The sequence below is a fragment of the Balaenoptera ricei genome, chromosome 7 (genome assembly GCF_028023285.1).
Source record: "Balaenoptera ricei isolate mBalRic1 chromosome 7, mBalRic1.hap2, whole genome shotgun sequence".
NCBI lineage: Eukaryota > Metazoa > Chordata > Mammalia > Artiodactyla > Balaenopteridae > Balaenoptera > Balaenoptera ricei.
The window spans coordinates 89,243,926-89,263,033 of NC_082645.1; the positions used below are offsets into that span (position 1 = coordinate 89,243,926).

At 35.0% G+C, this 19,108-nt stretch overlaps 1 protein-coding gene across 9 annotated transcripts in view; it reads left to right on the forward strand.

The window, feature by feature from the left end:
• ABI2 (abl interactor 2) overlaps positions 1–19,108 on the forward strand; it is a 146,783-nt gene that overhangs the window by 39,955 nt on the left and 87,720 nt on the right. For all 9 annotated transcript variants that reach the window (XR_009504273.1, XM_059928519.1, XM_059928512.1 and 6 more), the window contains exons 3-4: positions 9,619–9,795; positions 18,497–18,594. Coding sequence is in view for 8 of the 9 variants with exons in the window: in XM_059928519.1 (XP_059784502.1) it covers positions 9,619–9,795; positions 18,497–18,594 (275 nt within the window). In the remaining variant the exon portion in view is untranslated. The remainder of the gene's footprint in view (positions 1–9,618; positions 9,796–18,496; positions 18,595–19,108) is intronic.

Sequence of the window (19,108 nt, forward strand, 5' to 3'; positions counted from 1 at the left end):
TATGCTTGCACACAGGCTTCTTGGTGACTGCAGCAGTAGCCTTAGCGTTTCATGCCCGTCTCTGGTGTCTGAGCTGATAGCCGTGGCTCGCACCCATATCTGTAGCTTGTTTAGGTGGTGCTCTGAATCCCCTCTCCCCATGCACCCTGAAACAGTGGTCTCTTGCCTCTCAGGCAGGTCCATACTTTCTCCCGGACTCCCTCCCTGCTAGCTGTGGTGCACTAGCCCCCTTCAGGCTGTGTTCACACAGCCAATCCCAGTCCTCTCCCTGGGATCTGACCTCTGAAGTCCGAGCCTCAGCTCCCAGACCCCACCCGCCCCGGTCGGTGAGCAGAGAAGCTTCTCAGGCTGGTGAGTGCTGGTCGGCACCAGTCCTCTCTGCGGGAATCTCTCCACTTTGTCCTCTGCACCCCTGTTGCTGCACTCTCCTCTGTGGCTCCGAAGCTTCCCCCCCAACACCCACTGTCTCCGCCAGTGAAGGGGCTTCCTAGTGTGTGGAAACTTTTCCTCCTTTACAGCTCCCTCCCAGAGGTGCAGGTCCCATCTCTATTCTTTTGTTTCTGTTTTTTCTTTTTTCTTTTGCCTTACCCAGGTACGTGGGGGAGTTTCTTGCCTTTTGGGAAGTCTGAGGTCTTCTGCCAGCATTCAGTAGGTGTTCTGTAGTTGTTGTTTCACATGTAGATGTATTTTTGATGTATTTGTGGGGAGGAAGGTGATCTCCACGTCTTACTCCTGTGCCATCTTGAAGGTCCCCCCTACCTTATATTTCTGTTAAATCCATCAGACCATTCAGAGGGATTTCTTGTTATTTAATATTATTTAATCTTAAATCTGAATTTGCCCCTATAACGGTTTCTTCACATCCCATATAAACTTTTGTAGACATCATATAATTTATTGCTTGTTGTATTGCTGTGTCTTAAACTAAAAAAAAAAAGTATTGGTGAGTTTTAATGAGCAAGAGGTAGATTTTTATTCTGAAAGGACCTCCTAGAGGAAATAGTTAGTGGCATTTTAAATGATGGAATAGATGAACTTGGTTTTCTATAGGAAAAGGGATGTTGATATATTGCTAATCTTATATAGAATTTTGAGGTTTATACTTCAGAGTCTTAAAATTTCCACATGTTTGAAATCTTGGCAAAGAACTCAAAGAAGAAATTAAGAAGAAAAGTGCAAATGCAGAAGAGAAATTAATATATTAGAGTTCCTAAAAAGGAGGGACAACTTTTTATTAGTTTGTGAGATAAAGTAGGAGAGATTGTGTGGGTAGATAATGGCAGTAGGAAAATGACAGTGAAAGTAATCATCTGTATTCTGATTAGAATTCTGTAGTTCTTTGGTAGAAAAGTGTAGCAACCTTAAGGAAGAAGGCGATTAAGTTTACTCTAAGTTGTAAGTATATGTATTCAGTTAATGAGAACATTTTCTTTTTGAGTATCACATAAATCTATTATATATTTAATTAATATGGTTTAATACTATCTTTTAAAGCTGTTCTAATGGAATAAGTAGAAAATGGGAGAGATGAATGGATAGAGATTGGTAGGTCAGAAATAACAGGGGCCTAAGTCAGAGCTGTCAAGTATATGTTGAGCCTCCTTCCTTTGGAGTTGAGTGTCTAGAGGGCAATACTTGGAAAAGCAAGGGATCTGCAACCTACAACAGCTGTTAAGTTTATATGAAATATATTGAAGTATGTTGGATGAGGAGTTGAGTAGGAGAAATGGGCTGATAGAGGCTATAGCTAAGAAATGAGTAAATTTTTAAAAATTTATGTACTTTTAGCATTTACCTTAAGGATTGAAATTTTTTTCAGTTACATTTAATGTACGTAGAGTCCTTTGTTTTAAAAGTCAATTGAATATCAAAGCTCCTTGATGCTCTTTAGAATGAAATATGATTCCATAGTATAAGAGAATGTTTTCTGTTTATAAAGCAAATGCTCAGTAGATACTCTGAAGCAAGAATTGGCAAACTTTTTTGTAAAGGGCTAGATAGTCAATATTTTAGGCTTTGTGGGCCACATAGGGTTTCAGTCTCATATGATTCTTTGTGCTGTATTTTTTTTTTTTTTTTTTTTTTTTTGGCCATGCTGCATGGCATCCGGGATCTTAGTTCCCAGGGATCGAACCCATGCCTCCTGCAGTGGAAGTGTGGAGCCCTAACCACTGGACTGACAGGGAATTTCTGTGCTGTATGTTTTTTTTTTTTTTTAATATTTTATTTATTTATTTATTTATTTATGGCTGTGTTGGGTCTTCGTTTCTGTGTGAGGGCTTTCTCCAGTTGCGGCAAGTGGGGGCCATTCTTCATCGCGGTGCGCGGGCCTCTCACTATCGCGGCCTCTCTTGTTGCGGAGCACAGGCTCCAGACGCGCAGGCTCAGTAGTTGTGGCTCACGGGCCTAGTCGCTCCGCGGCATGTGGGATCTTCCCAGACCAGGGCTTGAACCCGTGTCCCCTGCATTGGCAGGCAGATTCTCAACCACCGCGCCACGAGGGAAGCCCCTGTGCTGTATGTTTTTAAGCAACTGTTTAAATATGTAAAAAGCATTCTTAGCTTGTGGACCATATAAAAGCAGGCTGCAGGCCAGTTTTGGCATGTGGGCTATAGTTTGTAGGCTCTTGCTCTAAAATACTGGTTTTCAAATGTTTGGTACTTAAATTTTATTATTATTATGCTTTATTAAAAACATTATTATGTTTTTAGAGGGAGTTACAATGTTCTCAAGATATCTTGAGGTCATATTTATTTTTGCATTTGGAGCAAAAATACTAGGTTGGGAGAATTTGGAGAGAAGGTGGGGTTGAAGAAGCAAAGGAATGGAGATTCAGTCAGGTCAAAGATGAGATCACATGTGTATTGGAATGGTAGGTGTCAAGAGTTGTTGTTAAGGGTTGTCTGTTAGAGTGGTTAAGGACCAGTAGATATTAGATATCTGAGGTATTCAATTTCTTTCCTCATCAGTATCTTTTTCCTATCTCCTAGGTAGGAACCTTACCACTTTTCAGCCTCCTAGTGCTCTAGCTCTTTTCTCCATTTTAATAGAGATGAACACTGAGGACTGGGAGGGAGAGGATGGGGGATCTAGATTTTACTCTGGTCCTTCTGCTGACTTGTGTGATATTTGACTTATTTGAACTTCAGTTTTCTCACCTGTAAAATGATAGGACTGATTAGATGATTTATGAGCTGTCTTCCATTTTGAATTTTTATTCTCACAATTGTGAGATTCTCACAAATGAACTTGATTTATATTTGCTTTTTTCTTCTTTCTATTCTGCTGGCTCTGCTGTTTACCTCAGTCTGTGCCCTACTCACCTCAACCCTCTATCACTCTGATGTAACTGAACTATCTCCAGTTTACTTTCATTTTGAATCCGAGGATGGAAATTCCACTGACTCTACCAACTATGTATCAGGAAGAAATAATTCAACAAAACAAAGTAATAACCCATTCTCCCAATGGCAAATGTTTTGAAAAACAAGATAGAGTTGATTATGAATATTTAGTATCAGAAATTTTGTACTAAAAAGACCATATAGTATTAGGTAGTGTACTAATCTATACCACACTCACTGTATCTGTAAGACAGTGTTAGGATAGGTTCTTGATGTGGATTACCTTAGGTATTTTAAGGGTGTTAAATTTTAAAGAAGTTCCACCTCTAGCTTTGTTGTTGTTATCCTATCAATTCTTTGGAAGCATATTATTTAAAAGATAAATGAAATTTTTAATCTTCAAGCCGAGAGTAAGAGTTAAATTAATGTTAAATATTTTTCAAAAATGTGTAGTTGTCAGAGCAAACATTTAATTTTTACTGAATACTTGTATAAGCAAAGCACACAGAGCTGCTGTTAAGTCAGTATAGCATGTGTAAGGATGAATGCTATTTACTGTGTCCATTTCTGGTAAGGTAAAAAAAGATTTATAGAACATTATTCAAGCTAAAATTCTTATAAACTTGTAAATTAAAATTCTTCTCATAACTACTAAAAACAGTCAATACTGTCTGTATTCAGTTCAACATGGCTTAGAAGAAGATCAAGAAAAGGCAAAAGGCAACATAACTTACAAAGCAGTGTTTCTCCCACCCTCCCAAGAGCTAACTAGAAGTTACTAGGCCAGGTGTTGAAGTAGTTAGCACATAACAAGTAGAGGAGATAGAAAGGAATGACTGTAAAATAATACAGGAATGGAAGTGATTCTTCTTAAGGGTTTAGGGACTACTAAAAGGCAATGGAAGGTCTAAACCCTGAGGAACTCACCATGTAGGGTAATTTTTTGTTCAAAAAACTTTATGTATATAGATTTGTTTAAAAATTCCCAATTTTAAATTAAGGAAATCCCACTAATGGTTATCAATGTGTAATTATGTATAGAAAGTAGGATTTATACAGTTCCTAATTAAGTTTATATTTATAGTTTATATCATTTTATAAAAAATAAAAAATTGAAAATTACCCATTCAGTTTGTGAATAACTAATTTGTTTTATGAAAGATGAATAGTGTAAAGCATATTTGTAATTAAAATAAGTAAATGCTTATTTGAAACATTAACTTACTAATGTAAAAAAATGGAGACACATTTTAAAACACCCAACTTAGTTGAGTTAACCCACTGTAACTGTCTGACTGCAGATGTTTTCCCACACTGATGGGCAGCTGACTGAGGTGGTGCTATCCAGTGCAGTCTACTTCCAATTATCTGTGGTAATGGGACAATGCATGGATAACCCTAAAACAAAATACTTCATACATACCTTCCTGCCATCTGCTGTGGCCTGAGCATGTGCTTGGGTCCATGATGGACGTGTGGGAGGGGGGCTCAGGCTTGCAGAGGAGCTGAAAGTCAAGGCCATGAGAGGTATTCTAGAGGAGCCTGGGTTTGGCACTGCGTGGTTGAAGTATCATGGGGCGAGCCTGCAGCATGTGAGACCAGCTTGGCAATAGCTGTTAGAGGATGGAGAAACAAATTGTTAAGGAACTGTGGGAGAAAAGATATTTAACTCTTGCACAGTTGCAGCAGTATTACTTGGCGTGTTTTTTGGTTAACAGGTAGCAAACAATAATAGTATTAATAGCAGCGTACTTGCATTAGTTTTGGTCTTCTTTGCTAGTTAAACACATTTTCCACTTGCCATAGGTGAGTGCTATTATTGAGACCTCTTCTAAATGAGAGTAAGTTTATTGGCATATAACTAGTAACTTTAGAAATCCAGGATAAGTGGAAAATACTTTTCTTACTATTAAAATTCTGACTAGCTATCAGTGTTGAATTCGTACTTCCAAAATTTAACTTTATTCATTTCAGCATTGTAATGTCAAAGTATATTGTGAAGGCAAAGGCTGTGGTGATTACTGAAAGCTACGAGTTTGATTTAGGAAAAACATACAAGCCATATTTAAAAATATGTTTTAGGAGCTTTACAGAAGTTCTTTTAAAACTGACAATTGGCTGTGAGTTGATGAATGTTGAAGCTGGATGTTAAGTATATGGAGGGTATTCATTAAATTACTCTGTCTAATTTGAAAATGATTATATTTTCTACCAGAGAAATCTTTGAAAAATGTGAATTAGGCAATTGCTGAAAACTTCAGAATCTTCTGGACCAAACTTTCTCCTCCTTATTTATGTAATAGATTTATTGTTCTCCATTAAAAGTTGTTATTCAGACTTAAGATAAAATCATAGCCATGTTATGAAGGTATGTTTGATTCTGTCCAGGGGAACTGCTACAGTTCAATTCATTGTGGTATTAGGATGGCAATTCACAAATTATACCTTTGGGTTTTCTTAACCATATATTACTTTTATTATTTTAGATGATTTTTAAAAGTTAATGACATCGAATATTGATACTTGGCAGTCACTAGAGGCATTAATCATAAATCAACTCTTGTACAAAGTTTGGAAACAATTGACATTTGAGAGTGAATAATGTAACAGACAAATGAATTAGTCCTTCTTCTACATCCCTGGTTCTCTGTCAGAGCAGTTTTACCCCCAAGGGAACAATTGGCAAGGTCAGATGTTTTTGGTTGTTACAGCTTGGGGTGGGGAGTGCTATAGATATCTATTCGGATGCTTCTCTACAACCTACAATGCTCAGGACAGCCCTTCCACAACAAAGAATTATCTGGCCCAAAATGCTGGTAGTGTTGCTGTTGAGAAACCCTGCTCTAGTATTCTTTTAGAGTAGACAACTAGAAACATATAACCAAACTAGATTATTTTGGCTTCATTTAGACATATGCTGTTAAGAATTACGTTTTAAAATATGCCTTCAGTTTTAATGAGAATTAATATAAGAAGCAAAAAAGAACATTTTTCTCATAATTCCTTCAACCAGTTCCTTTAAGAGTTTAGTGCTGGGCACATGGTCACTTTTCTAATGAAGGGGTGTATATTTTCTTGTAACTCATTATTTATACTTTGCCTTCTCTAGGAAGCTAAGAGCCTAATTTTATGCCCTATTGTAGCAACTATCCCTTATTTCGGCTTATATATAAAAGTTCTGTGATCGTTTCTTTTGCTGTGTTGGTCTTTCTTTTATGCTTACTGTAATGGCTTATACAGGTTTGGTCTGTGTGTTTATGTGTACATAAAGAAAATATATAAGTAATACGTAAGTGCCCCCAATCCCCAGGTATGATCTAATTGTTTTAATGCTTTTTAAAAAGTCTCAGTTTTTCAAACAATTTAAAATATGTGCTTGTTATAAAATATAACTGTATATTAGTGCAAATAATAATGAAAAGTTACTCCTCTTTTCATTCTCCAGAGATTTATGAATATTTCTAGCAGGAAAATTTGAAATTTGAAGTTCCAGTTTGCCCTAAGTTTAGAATTCTGTTATTGTTGATTAGGTTTACATTCTTTTGTTTTCATTTCTGAATAAGATAATTATATTTCTAACTAAGCAGAATGAAAACAATGTTGAAAGAGGATTACATTCTCTAATAAATTTTCTTTTATTGGTATAACAAAGACCAGTTATATATAAAAAATAAGTGTCATATTTTGGGGTTTTTTGGTTATTTTGAAGTATACTTGGTAAGTATGAAATCTTCCTAGCTTGTATTTTTAATAATTCAGAAAGACTCATTAAAAATTATTCAAAAGTAAAATATGATTAATTTCCATTTCTCTGAAGTTAAAAATAAGTAAATTCCAATATTGTCACTAATGTGCAACCTTTTTTTTTCTGTTATAGCTCCCTCAAGCAGTTGAAAAGGAAAGTAGATTTTGTAATTTTTCTAATATGCACCGAAAAAGTTCAAAACCTATTTTTGTCTTAAAAAGAAATAGTTAAAATGATAAAGTCACTACCTTGGCCAGTATTCGATTTGACGCTTCATTTAGATATTTATTAGTTATGAACTTATAGATTCTGTTTCTTTTAAGATCTGTTGGTTGAAATGGGAGGCTTCAAATTTGTTTCAGGTTTCCTTCACACTTTAGGTAGTTTAGAAGGATAAATAATCAGTGTTCAGATTTCTTAAAGTCGTATTTAATAATGTCATGATGGTTATCTTTCATTTCCATTTCTGTGTTACTACCTGGTTATTCTTTAGACAGGGTAAATTGAAGTAGGTTTGGGGAGGAAATAGCAAAAGTGTCTGTTAATTGCTGCTTGAGCCAGGAATGGTGGCAAGAGATGTGAACAATTTTAGTGAAGTATTTTTCAAACTTTTTAAACTGCAACTCACAGTTGAAAATACATTTTATATTCCATCCAGTACACAATTTAATGTATGTATTTATATACATAACATATTTTAAGAAAAAATACCTTACTATGTGTATGTTGTCTGATATTTCTGTTCTTTTTCATTTAAAATAATTGCTGCTCACATCTCACTAAATTGCACCTTGCAGTTTGAAAAATGCTGCTTTAGTGTATTAATTACCCATGCTTAAATTCGCCCTCTCTCAGCAAATAGAAAACTGAGTAAAAACACATTGTTGTTATGTACTAAATTATATCCTATTTTGAACGTTTAATAAATAAAATAATGAAATATTTTACAAGCATTTTGTTATGATAAAATATAAGCAGCATTGCCTCAGTAAACAAGTTTCTCTGTAAAAAATGATTCTTTTTTTAAATTTTTTTTTTAAAGATTTGCTGATTGATTGATTGATTGCTATGTTGGGTCTTCGTTTCTGTGCTAGGGCTTTCTCTAGTTGTGGCAAGCGGGGGCCACTCTTCATCGCGGTGCGCGGGCCTCTCACTATCGTGGCCTCTCTTGTTGCGGAGCACAGGCTCCAGACGCGCAGGCACAGTAGTTGTGGCTCACGGGCCTAGTTGCTCCGCGGCATGTGGGATCTTCCCAGACCGGGGCTCGAACCTGTGTTCCCTGCATTGGCAGGCAGATTCTCAACCACTGCGCCAACAGGGAAGCCCCAAAAATGATTCCTATTTTTTAACATTGTATTTATAATTTAGGCCTCTCTTTTTTAATAAAAAAATATTTAAACACTAATAGAATTTATACTAATAGGTTATTTTTTTTTTAAATCTCATCTTTACACACCAAAAACACTGCAAATCACTTTTTAAAAAAAAATTTATTTATTTATTTATTTATTTATTTATTTATTTATGGCTGTGTTGGGTCTTCGCTTCTGTGCGAGGGCCCGCTCCAGTTGTGGCGAGTGGGGGCCACTCCTCATCGCGGTGCGCGGGCCTCTCACCATCGCGGCCTCTCCCGCTGCGGAGCACAGGCTCCAGACGCGCAGGCTCAGCAATTGTGGCTCACGGGCCTAGTTGCTCCGCGGCATGTGGGATCCTCCCAGACCAGGACTCGAACCCGTGTCCCCTGCATTGGCAGGCAGATTCTCAACCACTGCGCCACCAGGGAAGCCCCCGTAGTAGATTATTTTTAAATGGAACCAGATTAATCACTGGGGCTTTCTTTTTTTTGAGGATTTTTCTCTTTTTTTTTGGCTGCACTGCACGGCTTGTGGGATCTTAGTTCCCCAACCAGAGATTGAACCCAGGCCCTCAGCAGTGATGGCATGGAGTCCTAACCACTGGACCACCAGGGAATTCCTTCACTGGGGCTTTCTTAATAAGGTTAAGTCTTAATGGAGAGGGGAAAAATTATCATGTTTAATCCAGAGGTTGGCAAACTTTTTCTGTAAAGGGCCAGCTAATAAATATTTTATGCTTTGCAGGCCATAAGGTCTCTGTTAGTACTACTCACCTCTGCCATTATATTGTGAAAATATGTAAGCAAGTAGAATGACTGTGTTCCAATAAAACTTTGTTCATAGAAACTGAAATTTGAATTCCATATAATTTTCACATGTCAAGACTTTATTTTTCTTTTGACTTTTTTCAACCATTAAAAAAATGTGAACACCTCTCTTAGCTTTTGGGCTGTAAAAAATAGGTGGTGGGCCAAATTTGGTCTGCCAGCCATGGTTTCCCATTCCTTGCTTTAGCCTAGAAAGGGAGAAAGTCAGTATTGGTCCCAAAAGGAGAAGTTAGCAGTTGTGGTTAAGAATATGAAAAATGATATTAAAGCTCTAAGTATTTATATTTTTATTTTTCTGGATATTAGAGCTATACATTTTTGTGTTGTGTTTATATTATATTTTGTAGACCGTTGATATTCATAAAGAGAAAGTTGCAAGAAGAGAAATTGGTATTTTGACTACCAATAAAAACACTTCAAGGACACATAAGATTATTGCTCCAGCCAACCTTGAAAGACCAGTTCGTTATATTAGAAAACCTATTGACTATACAATTCTAGATGATATTGGACATGGAGTAAAGGTAAGTATAATTTTTGTCCAGCTTAAAAACAATAGCCCATAATGGAACTAAGTCTTTAGAAAATTAAGCGTTTATCTTTTCTTTCCAGAGGATCAAGTCTTGGCCTACTAGTAGTTATGAAGATTTCTTACCACTGTAACTATGTTATCCTTCTTTCTTCTTAGTGTTATGTTCTCAAGTTTTAAACAGTCATCTTTGACTGAATTGCTTTTGCTTAATCAGTTATGAAAATACCTCATGTAGATCTGGAAATAAATGTGGTATTATATTTCTAATCTTTTAATGATTTAGTATGACTAATTAAAAATTATTCAGTATGTTATTAAAGTATTTGCTTTATCTCAAAAATATCAGCAAACTTTTGGCATTCGTTTTCAGAAAGAACACATATAAACAAACATGTACTTTGAATTTTTCTAAAACAAATTTATCTCAACATTTTGGGTGAGAATAATATAGATAAAACTAATATGTGAATTAGTATTTCCACTGCTTTTGAGTAGATAGTCATTATATATTTTGGCTATCTTTTAAAATGTATTGAAGTGCCTGCTATGTATGTAAAGTACCGTAATCACAACTGAGGAACATATAACTTTCATTTAAATTGGTGTTCGTACTTAAGAAACTATGCAGAGCTTCAGCTAAGTATTAGGTTATTTAAAGTTTGCATCTCAGCAGTGATTTGAAAGACAGTGACTTTTCAAATGTGATGCTGAATAAATACGTATAAATGCCTATAAGTGAAACTGTACGGTTCATGCAGTTGATCTGTGTCTAATATAAGCAAATTTAAATTTAAAAAATATACCTCACACAAGTATGGCTAGAAATCAGTTAAATCTAAATTTAATGTAGATCTAGGTAAAAGAATATGTATGGTATAAATTTTTTAAAAAAATCTTCTTCTTTTTTATAATTTTGATATAAGCACTATTATCTGAAATTTGATATTTAATTTTATAATGAACACCTAATGCATTTAGTTTACAGTACTAATTAGAGCATGTTAAAATAGGATGTACAATTGGATGGATAATTAATAACTGAAATTTATTCTAACTTGGGAAAATCTTTTGAGATTTATTTGAGGCTAACAACTGCTAATAGAAAATTTTAGGATCCTGTCAGAATTTAATGACAAAAAGGCACTTAGAATATAAAACATCATATTTGTACTTCCCCACTTATATAATAAAAAGGTGATCCCCCAATTATTATTTAATCCTCAAGTAAATGTTCTATAGGGAATCTGTAGTCCCTTTCATTTTTTGTACTTTTTAGTGTTTAGGGGTCACTAATTTGAAGAAATCTCTAATAAAGTTGTTTTTAAATAAAAGTGTCATATAATTTCATCCCAAAACTCCTGTTCATGACACATTCTGCTTTAACCACTCTTTCTGTGATCTACTGAAACATTATTTTTTAATGCTGAATGCTTAACTTGTTTTTTCTTTGTTTTTTTCCTTTCTCTTCACATCCTGAAGTTCCAACTAACCTTTCAATGCTTTTTTTCCTTACCTCTTTTATTTGCTCCATTTATGCATTAAGTGGTTGCTTAGATTTAAGGTAAGAGATTCCAGGGCTGGATTTCCATTCTTTGTTCTTATGTAGAATATTACATATGGGGAGTGAAGAGATATTTGGCACTTGGCCTTTTAAAACCAACAAATAATTCCTCTTTTTTATTTTATTTTATTTTATTTTTGTCATGAAACTTTGTGTGTCTTCATGTTCCATGAGGGCAGATGTTTTTGACTATTTTGTTCATTGCCCTATCCTGTGTGCCTAGAACAGTGCTTGACACACATTAGACACTTAGTAAATATTTGTTGACTAAATGGTTATTTTGCAATGTTAATATATTTTGTGAAACTGAAATGTAAGTTACCCTATCATAAAATGTCATTATGAAATAAAATTAGCTGGACTTTTGTAAATGTAGAAATTTTGTTTTGGATTGGAGGGCTGCTAATGTGCTTCATTTAACCCTCCCCCTGTGTAATAGCCTTTTTATTCTATAAATGGTGTGCTTTATTATATACCTTGTGGCCACTATGTCATTATCTCTTGACTCTTAATCACTCTTAAAAAAATTGAAAATTGGAAAATATTCAGTGTTTTTTAAGTTGCAGTATCATGTATTTTGCAAAAAACAAAATTAGTCTTTTTATTCAAATTGCTATATAAATTATATATTTCAGTATAAACTCACTTTAAGAGGTTTTCAAGCCGAGTAGTATATGCAAAACATCAAAAGCTCATGATAGTGTTTAACAAAATACAAGTTAAGAATTAAAGATATCTCCTTTTCTTACTTGTTTCAGTAACATTTTAGTATTTCGGAGGGAAAAATGGGAAAAGACATTCAAGAATAATCAAGAAGCCTGTCAGATAGAATGGTACTAAAATTATTGTCACCAAACTGATCATGCATTTCTTTTTGTTCTTTTTTTCTTAGCTGAATTCTATAATTCCTTTTCAAATATGTATTCTTACCATATACCCTGTTGTTTGCCATGTCTTCAGTGTAGAAAGTGATAACAAGAATACAAGATGACTGAGATCTGAATCATTAACTAGCTACTAACCACGGCCACAGAAAGTTAACAGATCATGGTAGAGAGATGTGACTGGAGGAGCCCAGGCAGATGTACTTCATGTGTACATAAAGTATATTGGAGTGTTGACTCCAAGCCCTCAGTCTCGGTGAGTGAGGAGATTCCTTCGCATAAAATAGGTAGAATTAGGCCAAAAGCTGTCTTTGTGGCTACCTTGGCTTTTTTCCCTTAAAGTCTGTATTCAGATTTTGGCTGTTGATACATTAACCTCCAAAGTGATAGAAGTGCACAGAAAGATTAACTAAAGGAAAGACAAAAAAAAAATGGACCAATTCTTTCCCCTTAAAGTTTAGACCAGCTTGCCTAAGGAACTATCCCTATCTCATTTCTTCCAAACCCTACCAGGATTCCTTCTTGATCTTTCTGGGTTCAGGATCTGTTCTGTGTGAGAGGCCAGAGTGAGTGGGAAATGAGAGCTTCCAAGAAAGAAAGATCTAATAAGGGAACATCCCACTTGGATAAGATTCCTTAACATCTTTGCTCTTTGCACCAAAAAAGCTCTACTCCTGAGTACTGTGGCTCTATGTAGTTGTTTCTACTATATTGGGATGGGGTTGACAGGGTGAGAAGTATGTACCCTGAGGTCATCCTAGAAGCTAGAATGTGCCAGTCCTCTGTCTCTTTCTTCTTATCTTTCTTTCTGAGTATGTCTGTCGTCTCTATAAACTTGTGGCACATAGTTAATAATTTTGGGTGAACCAAAACAAAGTAGAGTGGAAAAAATATTCAGCATATAGCAAATCATTACTCTTTTTAATGTTGATGGGAAAAAATGAATTGCTTTAGAAGGTTGATTAATGGAATAATTGAATATATTAAGATAGAAAATAGAATTTAAAAATGTAAAAGTTGGAAGGGACTGCAGATAGTAAACTAGTCCACTGGTTTTCCAGCTGAGTTTTTTGGAGACCTATGGAGTATATCAGGTGCCCTGGAAGTCTCCTGATATTTGATTTCCTCCTCAGCTCATTATGAGCTCTGTCTTTGCTCCCACTGTTGTCAGACTTGATGCCTTTCAGATATACTCTAAACAAATATCATACTTTGGGACAAGACACATGGGATTTGACTCAGAAGAGACCTCCATGCTTAAAAGTTGAATTTTTAACCTTTTATACAGCATGTCCTGGTTGTGTTTAATGGTTCTTTTCATCTAAAATTTGGATTAATTTTCAGTCAAATGAGAAGTTGTAGAGTTTAATTCATAAGACCTTTGAAAACAACGTGGTGATATTTTTAAAGAAAAAGGTATAAAAAGCCGATGGATAGAATGCCATATTGGAGGGGTTTTAATATGTACCTGAGGCCATATAAAAGTGGAATGTACCTTGAACTGGGGTACCCTTTCCCCACTCTTTATTTTAGTAAAAGAGTTTTAAGACCTTGTTACCGCTGTGTATGAAACAGATATTTCTGTTGAAAGTTTAAAGTTGTCACTAATGAAGCTAAGCTTAAGTACTTTTAAAATAAGTGTATTTACTTTAATGCAAAAAAAATAAAGACTTCAGTTTCTGTAGTATTTATTTCAGATGAACATTGTACAAGCAGATTCTTAATAATTAATGAGGAGGGGTTAGGAGTTTCTTTTACACTTAACACATTAAGAATACAACACTTCTGACAATTTTGCTTGGGATCTTGAAGATCCATAACTTTATGTAAAAAATGGGCTAACCTTTTCACTTTGCATGTGATCTTGTGTGTGTCATTCCCTACAGTACAGAAGGATGATAAATTGCCTCTCACATTTCTAGCTCTCGGGTACAGCTGAGGGTTCATTGTTAAGCATTTATTTGATACAACACTTGGAAGAAAAACTCCACAATAACAGCAACTTTTGGAAGACTCATCTGGGTTTGCCTATCAGTTCCAGACTTGAGCCACCAATTCTATCTTGTCAAAAGCCAGTTGTTGGAAACTATTTTCAGAATCAAGCAGAAGTTTGTCCATCTTTATTCCTCTTTTCTTCTTCTTACTTTCTTTATTTGTTCTTCCCCCCTTACTCCTAATCTCTTATTCCCTTATCTCTGTATTAGATTATTTTAGGACTCTTGGCACCTTAGGCTTTTTGTCTTTCTAACTCTCTTACTAAAAATTTTACATCTCTCCTGAAGTCATACTCTAATTCCTGATTTCAGCTTTGATCTCCTTCTGAGGATCTCCTGGTCGTTTTCCTGCTGGCTCTGAGAATTGAAGTAGGAACATATATCCTCTGAGGAGAGGGGTAAAGATCTCTAGGAAGCCAGAAAATTAGGCACTGGATGGAACTAATGGGGAATGATACTGGGCATTGAACGAAAGCCTAGAGGTGCTTGACCACAGCTGCTGCCCATTCTCACTACGCCACATCCAGACACAACCTATACGTACTACTCCTCTTCTCTTAGTATATTTAAATCTTGCTCTTTTTAAGACTTGTTAACACTCCAGCTCAGATTTTTCTCTATGAAACCTTCTGTAGCTATTTCGTCTTACATTGATACTTCTTCTTTGGAGATTTCTATATAATTTGTAGATACTACTTTTTGTTTTAAACATGCGAGTCTTAGTTATTCTAAAATAAGTTCCTTAAAAGCAGAGAAATCATTTTACAGACCTTTGTCTTCTTTTATTTTTCATATTCTTTTACCCTTGTGCCTAGTAGTCTGGTGGTAGGTGGTTTAAATGAGGGATATACCACAGATATCATTTTAGAATGTGTCTGCCACTGTTAAGTTGCAGCAGGTCATCTATTCGTGGGAGATTTCTTCATAGCAGAGGTCATGTGCTTTGTGAACTAGAGATACCTGGCTGGCCAGCTGTATAAAAAATACTGGAGTTCACAGGGTACTGGAAATCACTAAGATGTGTAATGAGTGTTATATATGAAATACCTGATACTATATATATATCAGTGTTCAAGGAGGGTATTGCATTTACCAACAAAGGGTAGAGCAGGAAAGATAGGAGCACTTTAGAAGCAGTAATAAGGTATAATAATTGGCCCGATGGTTGGTTCTAGTTGTAGTGATCTCCAAAGTCTGGGAGAGCAGACCACTCTGGTCATAAAGGAACTGCTCTTACTCTCGGTATTATCTGCATTTCTTAGTCCAGGCCAGTGGGAAACTATCTGAGCTGTGATCATGCATTAACCTTCATCACCTAAATGAAGTATTTCTTCTGTTTTGAGAGTTTCATTCTGGCAGGAAAAAAAAGGGACCTTTCCTGTTCTTTCTCCATGTGCCTAATACCTGCTTCACTCAGCTCTCAATGATGACTTTTTCCTTTGTGGCATCAAAAAATACCCACGTTAATTGAATTATTGTTGGAATCAGCCACCAAAGTTTCATTGCAATTCCCAAGTAAAACTTTGAAAAAGTATCATGAGCACTCCTATTCATGATTCAGGACCACTAACTACACGTTTATGTGCCAGATGATAGTTTTGCCTGTGTGTGTTACATTTTATAAAGCTTCATGTGGAATTGCTATTATGGAGTGAGTGGGTGCAGTGTTGCTTTATCCTGAGTTTGTGGTATGTCCTCTCTCTCTAGTTCAGTTCCCCTTCACCACACTCACAATTCAGTCATGTGTTTTGCTCCTTTTCAGGAAGCGTTGTGTCCCCCTGTAACTTCCCTCAAAGTAGTTTTTAGAACCATGATGGCTATCCAGTAAGTAATTTTTTACCAAATTATTTTAGATGTGAAATACAGTTTCTTAACTTTTATCATAGGTGAGATCTATATTATAATTAAGTTTTGTTTGGCAATTATTCCTGTTCTTTTCCCTTTTCCTCAAATTAGATGGCAGTATGTATATTCTGCATAGCATATTCATTGTTTTACTTAGCGTAAAGACATTTTTCACAAGGAAAGCTACCTTGAAGAAATATTGAATACTCTTAGCTTAATACAGAAGTAGTACAGCATCAGTGAAGTATAAAATTATAGATTAGTCGGACATTCCACAGGGACTCTGGTTTCTTAAGTGAATTAAGGTACTCATGCAAACCCCATTAACCAAACAAATAGAACCATTTGATGATTCTACAGATCATAAAATGTATCAAGTTTTATGTATAGAAATGTCCACCAGATTTTAATTTATAGATTGTTTATTTTATATTATTTTTTTGGTAGATTAAAAGATTTATAGAGAAGATACTGCAATTTAAACAAAACACCTTACATACCAAAACCTTAAACAAATCAAAGTTGGAAAGCTGTTTTCAAGTATTTCAGCTATTCCATGTATAGAATAAAATTCTGTTTTACTCTTTTTCTGTCCCTGCTCCTCTTCTTTCCTGTTTCTAGCAAATTGATGTAGTTTAGTGTTTGGCTCACCTACTTCTCCTTCATCACTTAAAGTGACTTTGGGTTTTATGTTGTTTAAGGTTGAGCTTAAAGGACTTTGGTTACTACTTTTAAAAATCTTCTGGTATCATAAATTAAGATATACAGTTTTAAAAGCTATTGGTTATTTGTCATATTACTCCTAAAATTTTCCCAAATGTGGATTAATTTTTTTAAAACTTCTGACATTTTCATTTTAAGATACAATTATACCCTCTGTTTATTAATGAGGGGGAGAGCAAGGATAAGTTAATCTTTATTCTTCCTTGATAACCAGTTTGTTTTGTATTTGTTGTTTAAAAGCAATAACAAAAGGATTACAGATGAATGCTTAACTTTAAAAATATTGATATTTCAAAGGTATCATTTGTCATTAAAGATTGTTTTAACATCACACACAACTTGTTCACTGGGCTATTCATTTGAAGAGTTTGTTTCTTGATATATTATTTCTTGCCTATTCAGATAACAAGTAGTATTTTAGGATTTTTAAAGATTCCATTTAAGCCAGAGTTAATTTTGTCAGCCTCAATACTCTGTATATAATTATGATTTTTTTTCTTAAAATTTAAATTTTAAATTACAATTATAAGTGTATTCTGATTTCAAAAGTCTTGCAGTTTCATTTCATAAGTATAATTTGAATACTGGATGTATTCTTATTAGAAAAGTTAAGATCCTTTTTTGAAGTGTTTGGCAATCCAGAATATTAGGGGCTTAAAATAGGGTCAGGTATGAACATATGTGGTGAACATTATTAATTCTAACCAATTGGTAATCTCAAACAACTTGAGATTGCATTTGATCTATATTTGTGCATGACTTCTCTTAACTCTTTAAGGTACCCAGATTCCTAGGGCTTTCTGTGTAAGTGCTGACTTTCTCCTTTGGTGGCATCCATGGTTCCCAAATCACCCAACTTTCCCACACTTGCATTTTCAGTTGGGGATAGAATAGTGAGGAATCACGGCTTAGCTCTGATTTAGGACTATGTTACATCTTTCCTATGCCTAAATTAATCTTCATTTTGTGCCTGAGTGGGTTTAATTCCCATTGGAACTAGGACATTGCCAGTGGCCATTATACCACTCATAGTTGAATGGGATACCTCAGCCCTACCTTTCTGGTTCAGATGTTTAGGAGCATGCCTTAACTTCTGGCAGTTTTCAGGTAGGTGATTCCTCCATAAGAGAACATTAAAGAAATCTGAATTGTAAGGCTGATCCAGAATTTAAAAAAATGGAATTTTCTCTGTATATGATATAACTTTATATTCTCTACTTACAATGGATCAAAACTAAAGTTGCATTTTTTGGGGGGGAAACATGTCTTTTGTTTTTTATGATAAACTTGCTATCTAAAAAACAAGGAATTGCTTAAAGGCATTATTGTCTGATTGAGTTACTCTTTATTACAACTAAAGTTTTTATAGTTATCCTATTCGATTTCAGTTGAATGTAGTATCTTATGGTCTAACCAGTGATCTGTTGGTGTGATGGCCTAATGGCAAATAAAGTCTTTGCATACAACTTTATAATCATTTGAAAATCTCACGTTAGGAAGAGTCCTTTGAGTACAACTGTAGAATGATAGTAGAGTAGAAATTGCATATGAAATGCATGGCCTCTAATTTTTTTTCCTATTTAAACCTTCCCCTCCTTTGTTAAATAGCATAATGTTATTTCCTCAAAGTGCCACTTTGTTTCACTGCATACAGGTTAAATTGATTTTTCCTCAAAATTTTTTTAGGTGAGTACCCAGAACATGAAGATGGGTGGGCTCCCGCGTACAACACCTCCAACTCAGAAACCCCCCAGTCCCCCTCTGTCAGGGAAAGGGACGCTTGGGTGAGTATGTAACTAAGTAATAATTGAAAACCATTTCATGTAGTGCTGTGTGGAAACTAAACAATATATATGTTTAAACTATTTTTAAATATTTGAAAAGAGAACATTTTCTTCCTAGGATTATCTTTTTTTGTGTGTAACTTTTCCAAAAGGAAAACATCTTTTATACTTTATACCTGGGAAACATCTTTATACTTTAAAAATATTTTGTTTAGAAATTATTTTTCTAATGCATTTTAAATTTTAGGTAAATCCTAACCTGAGTTCATGGCTCATTATAAATTACACTCTGATTCCTATTTTCAGAAAATTTTTAGTCTTTCGTATTATAGTTGACTTTTCTTATTCAAACTAGTCTTCTGAAGAAAATGCTGTGCATATTACAGAATTCTGTATATCTTGTGTTTTTATGAGAATACTGAGCTTTTATTCAGTCTACAGACTTGGGCTTTGGATTTGACTTTGGGAGAAATGGTCAGTTAATGGAAAAGCTTGAGTTTTTTCCTCGATAGCA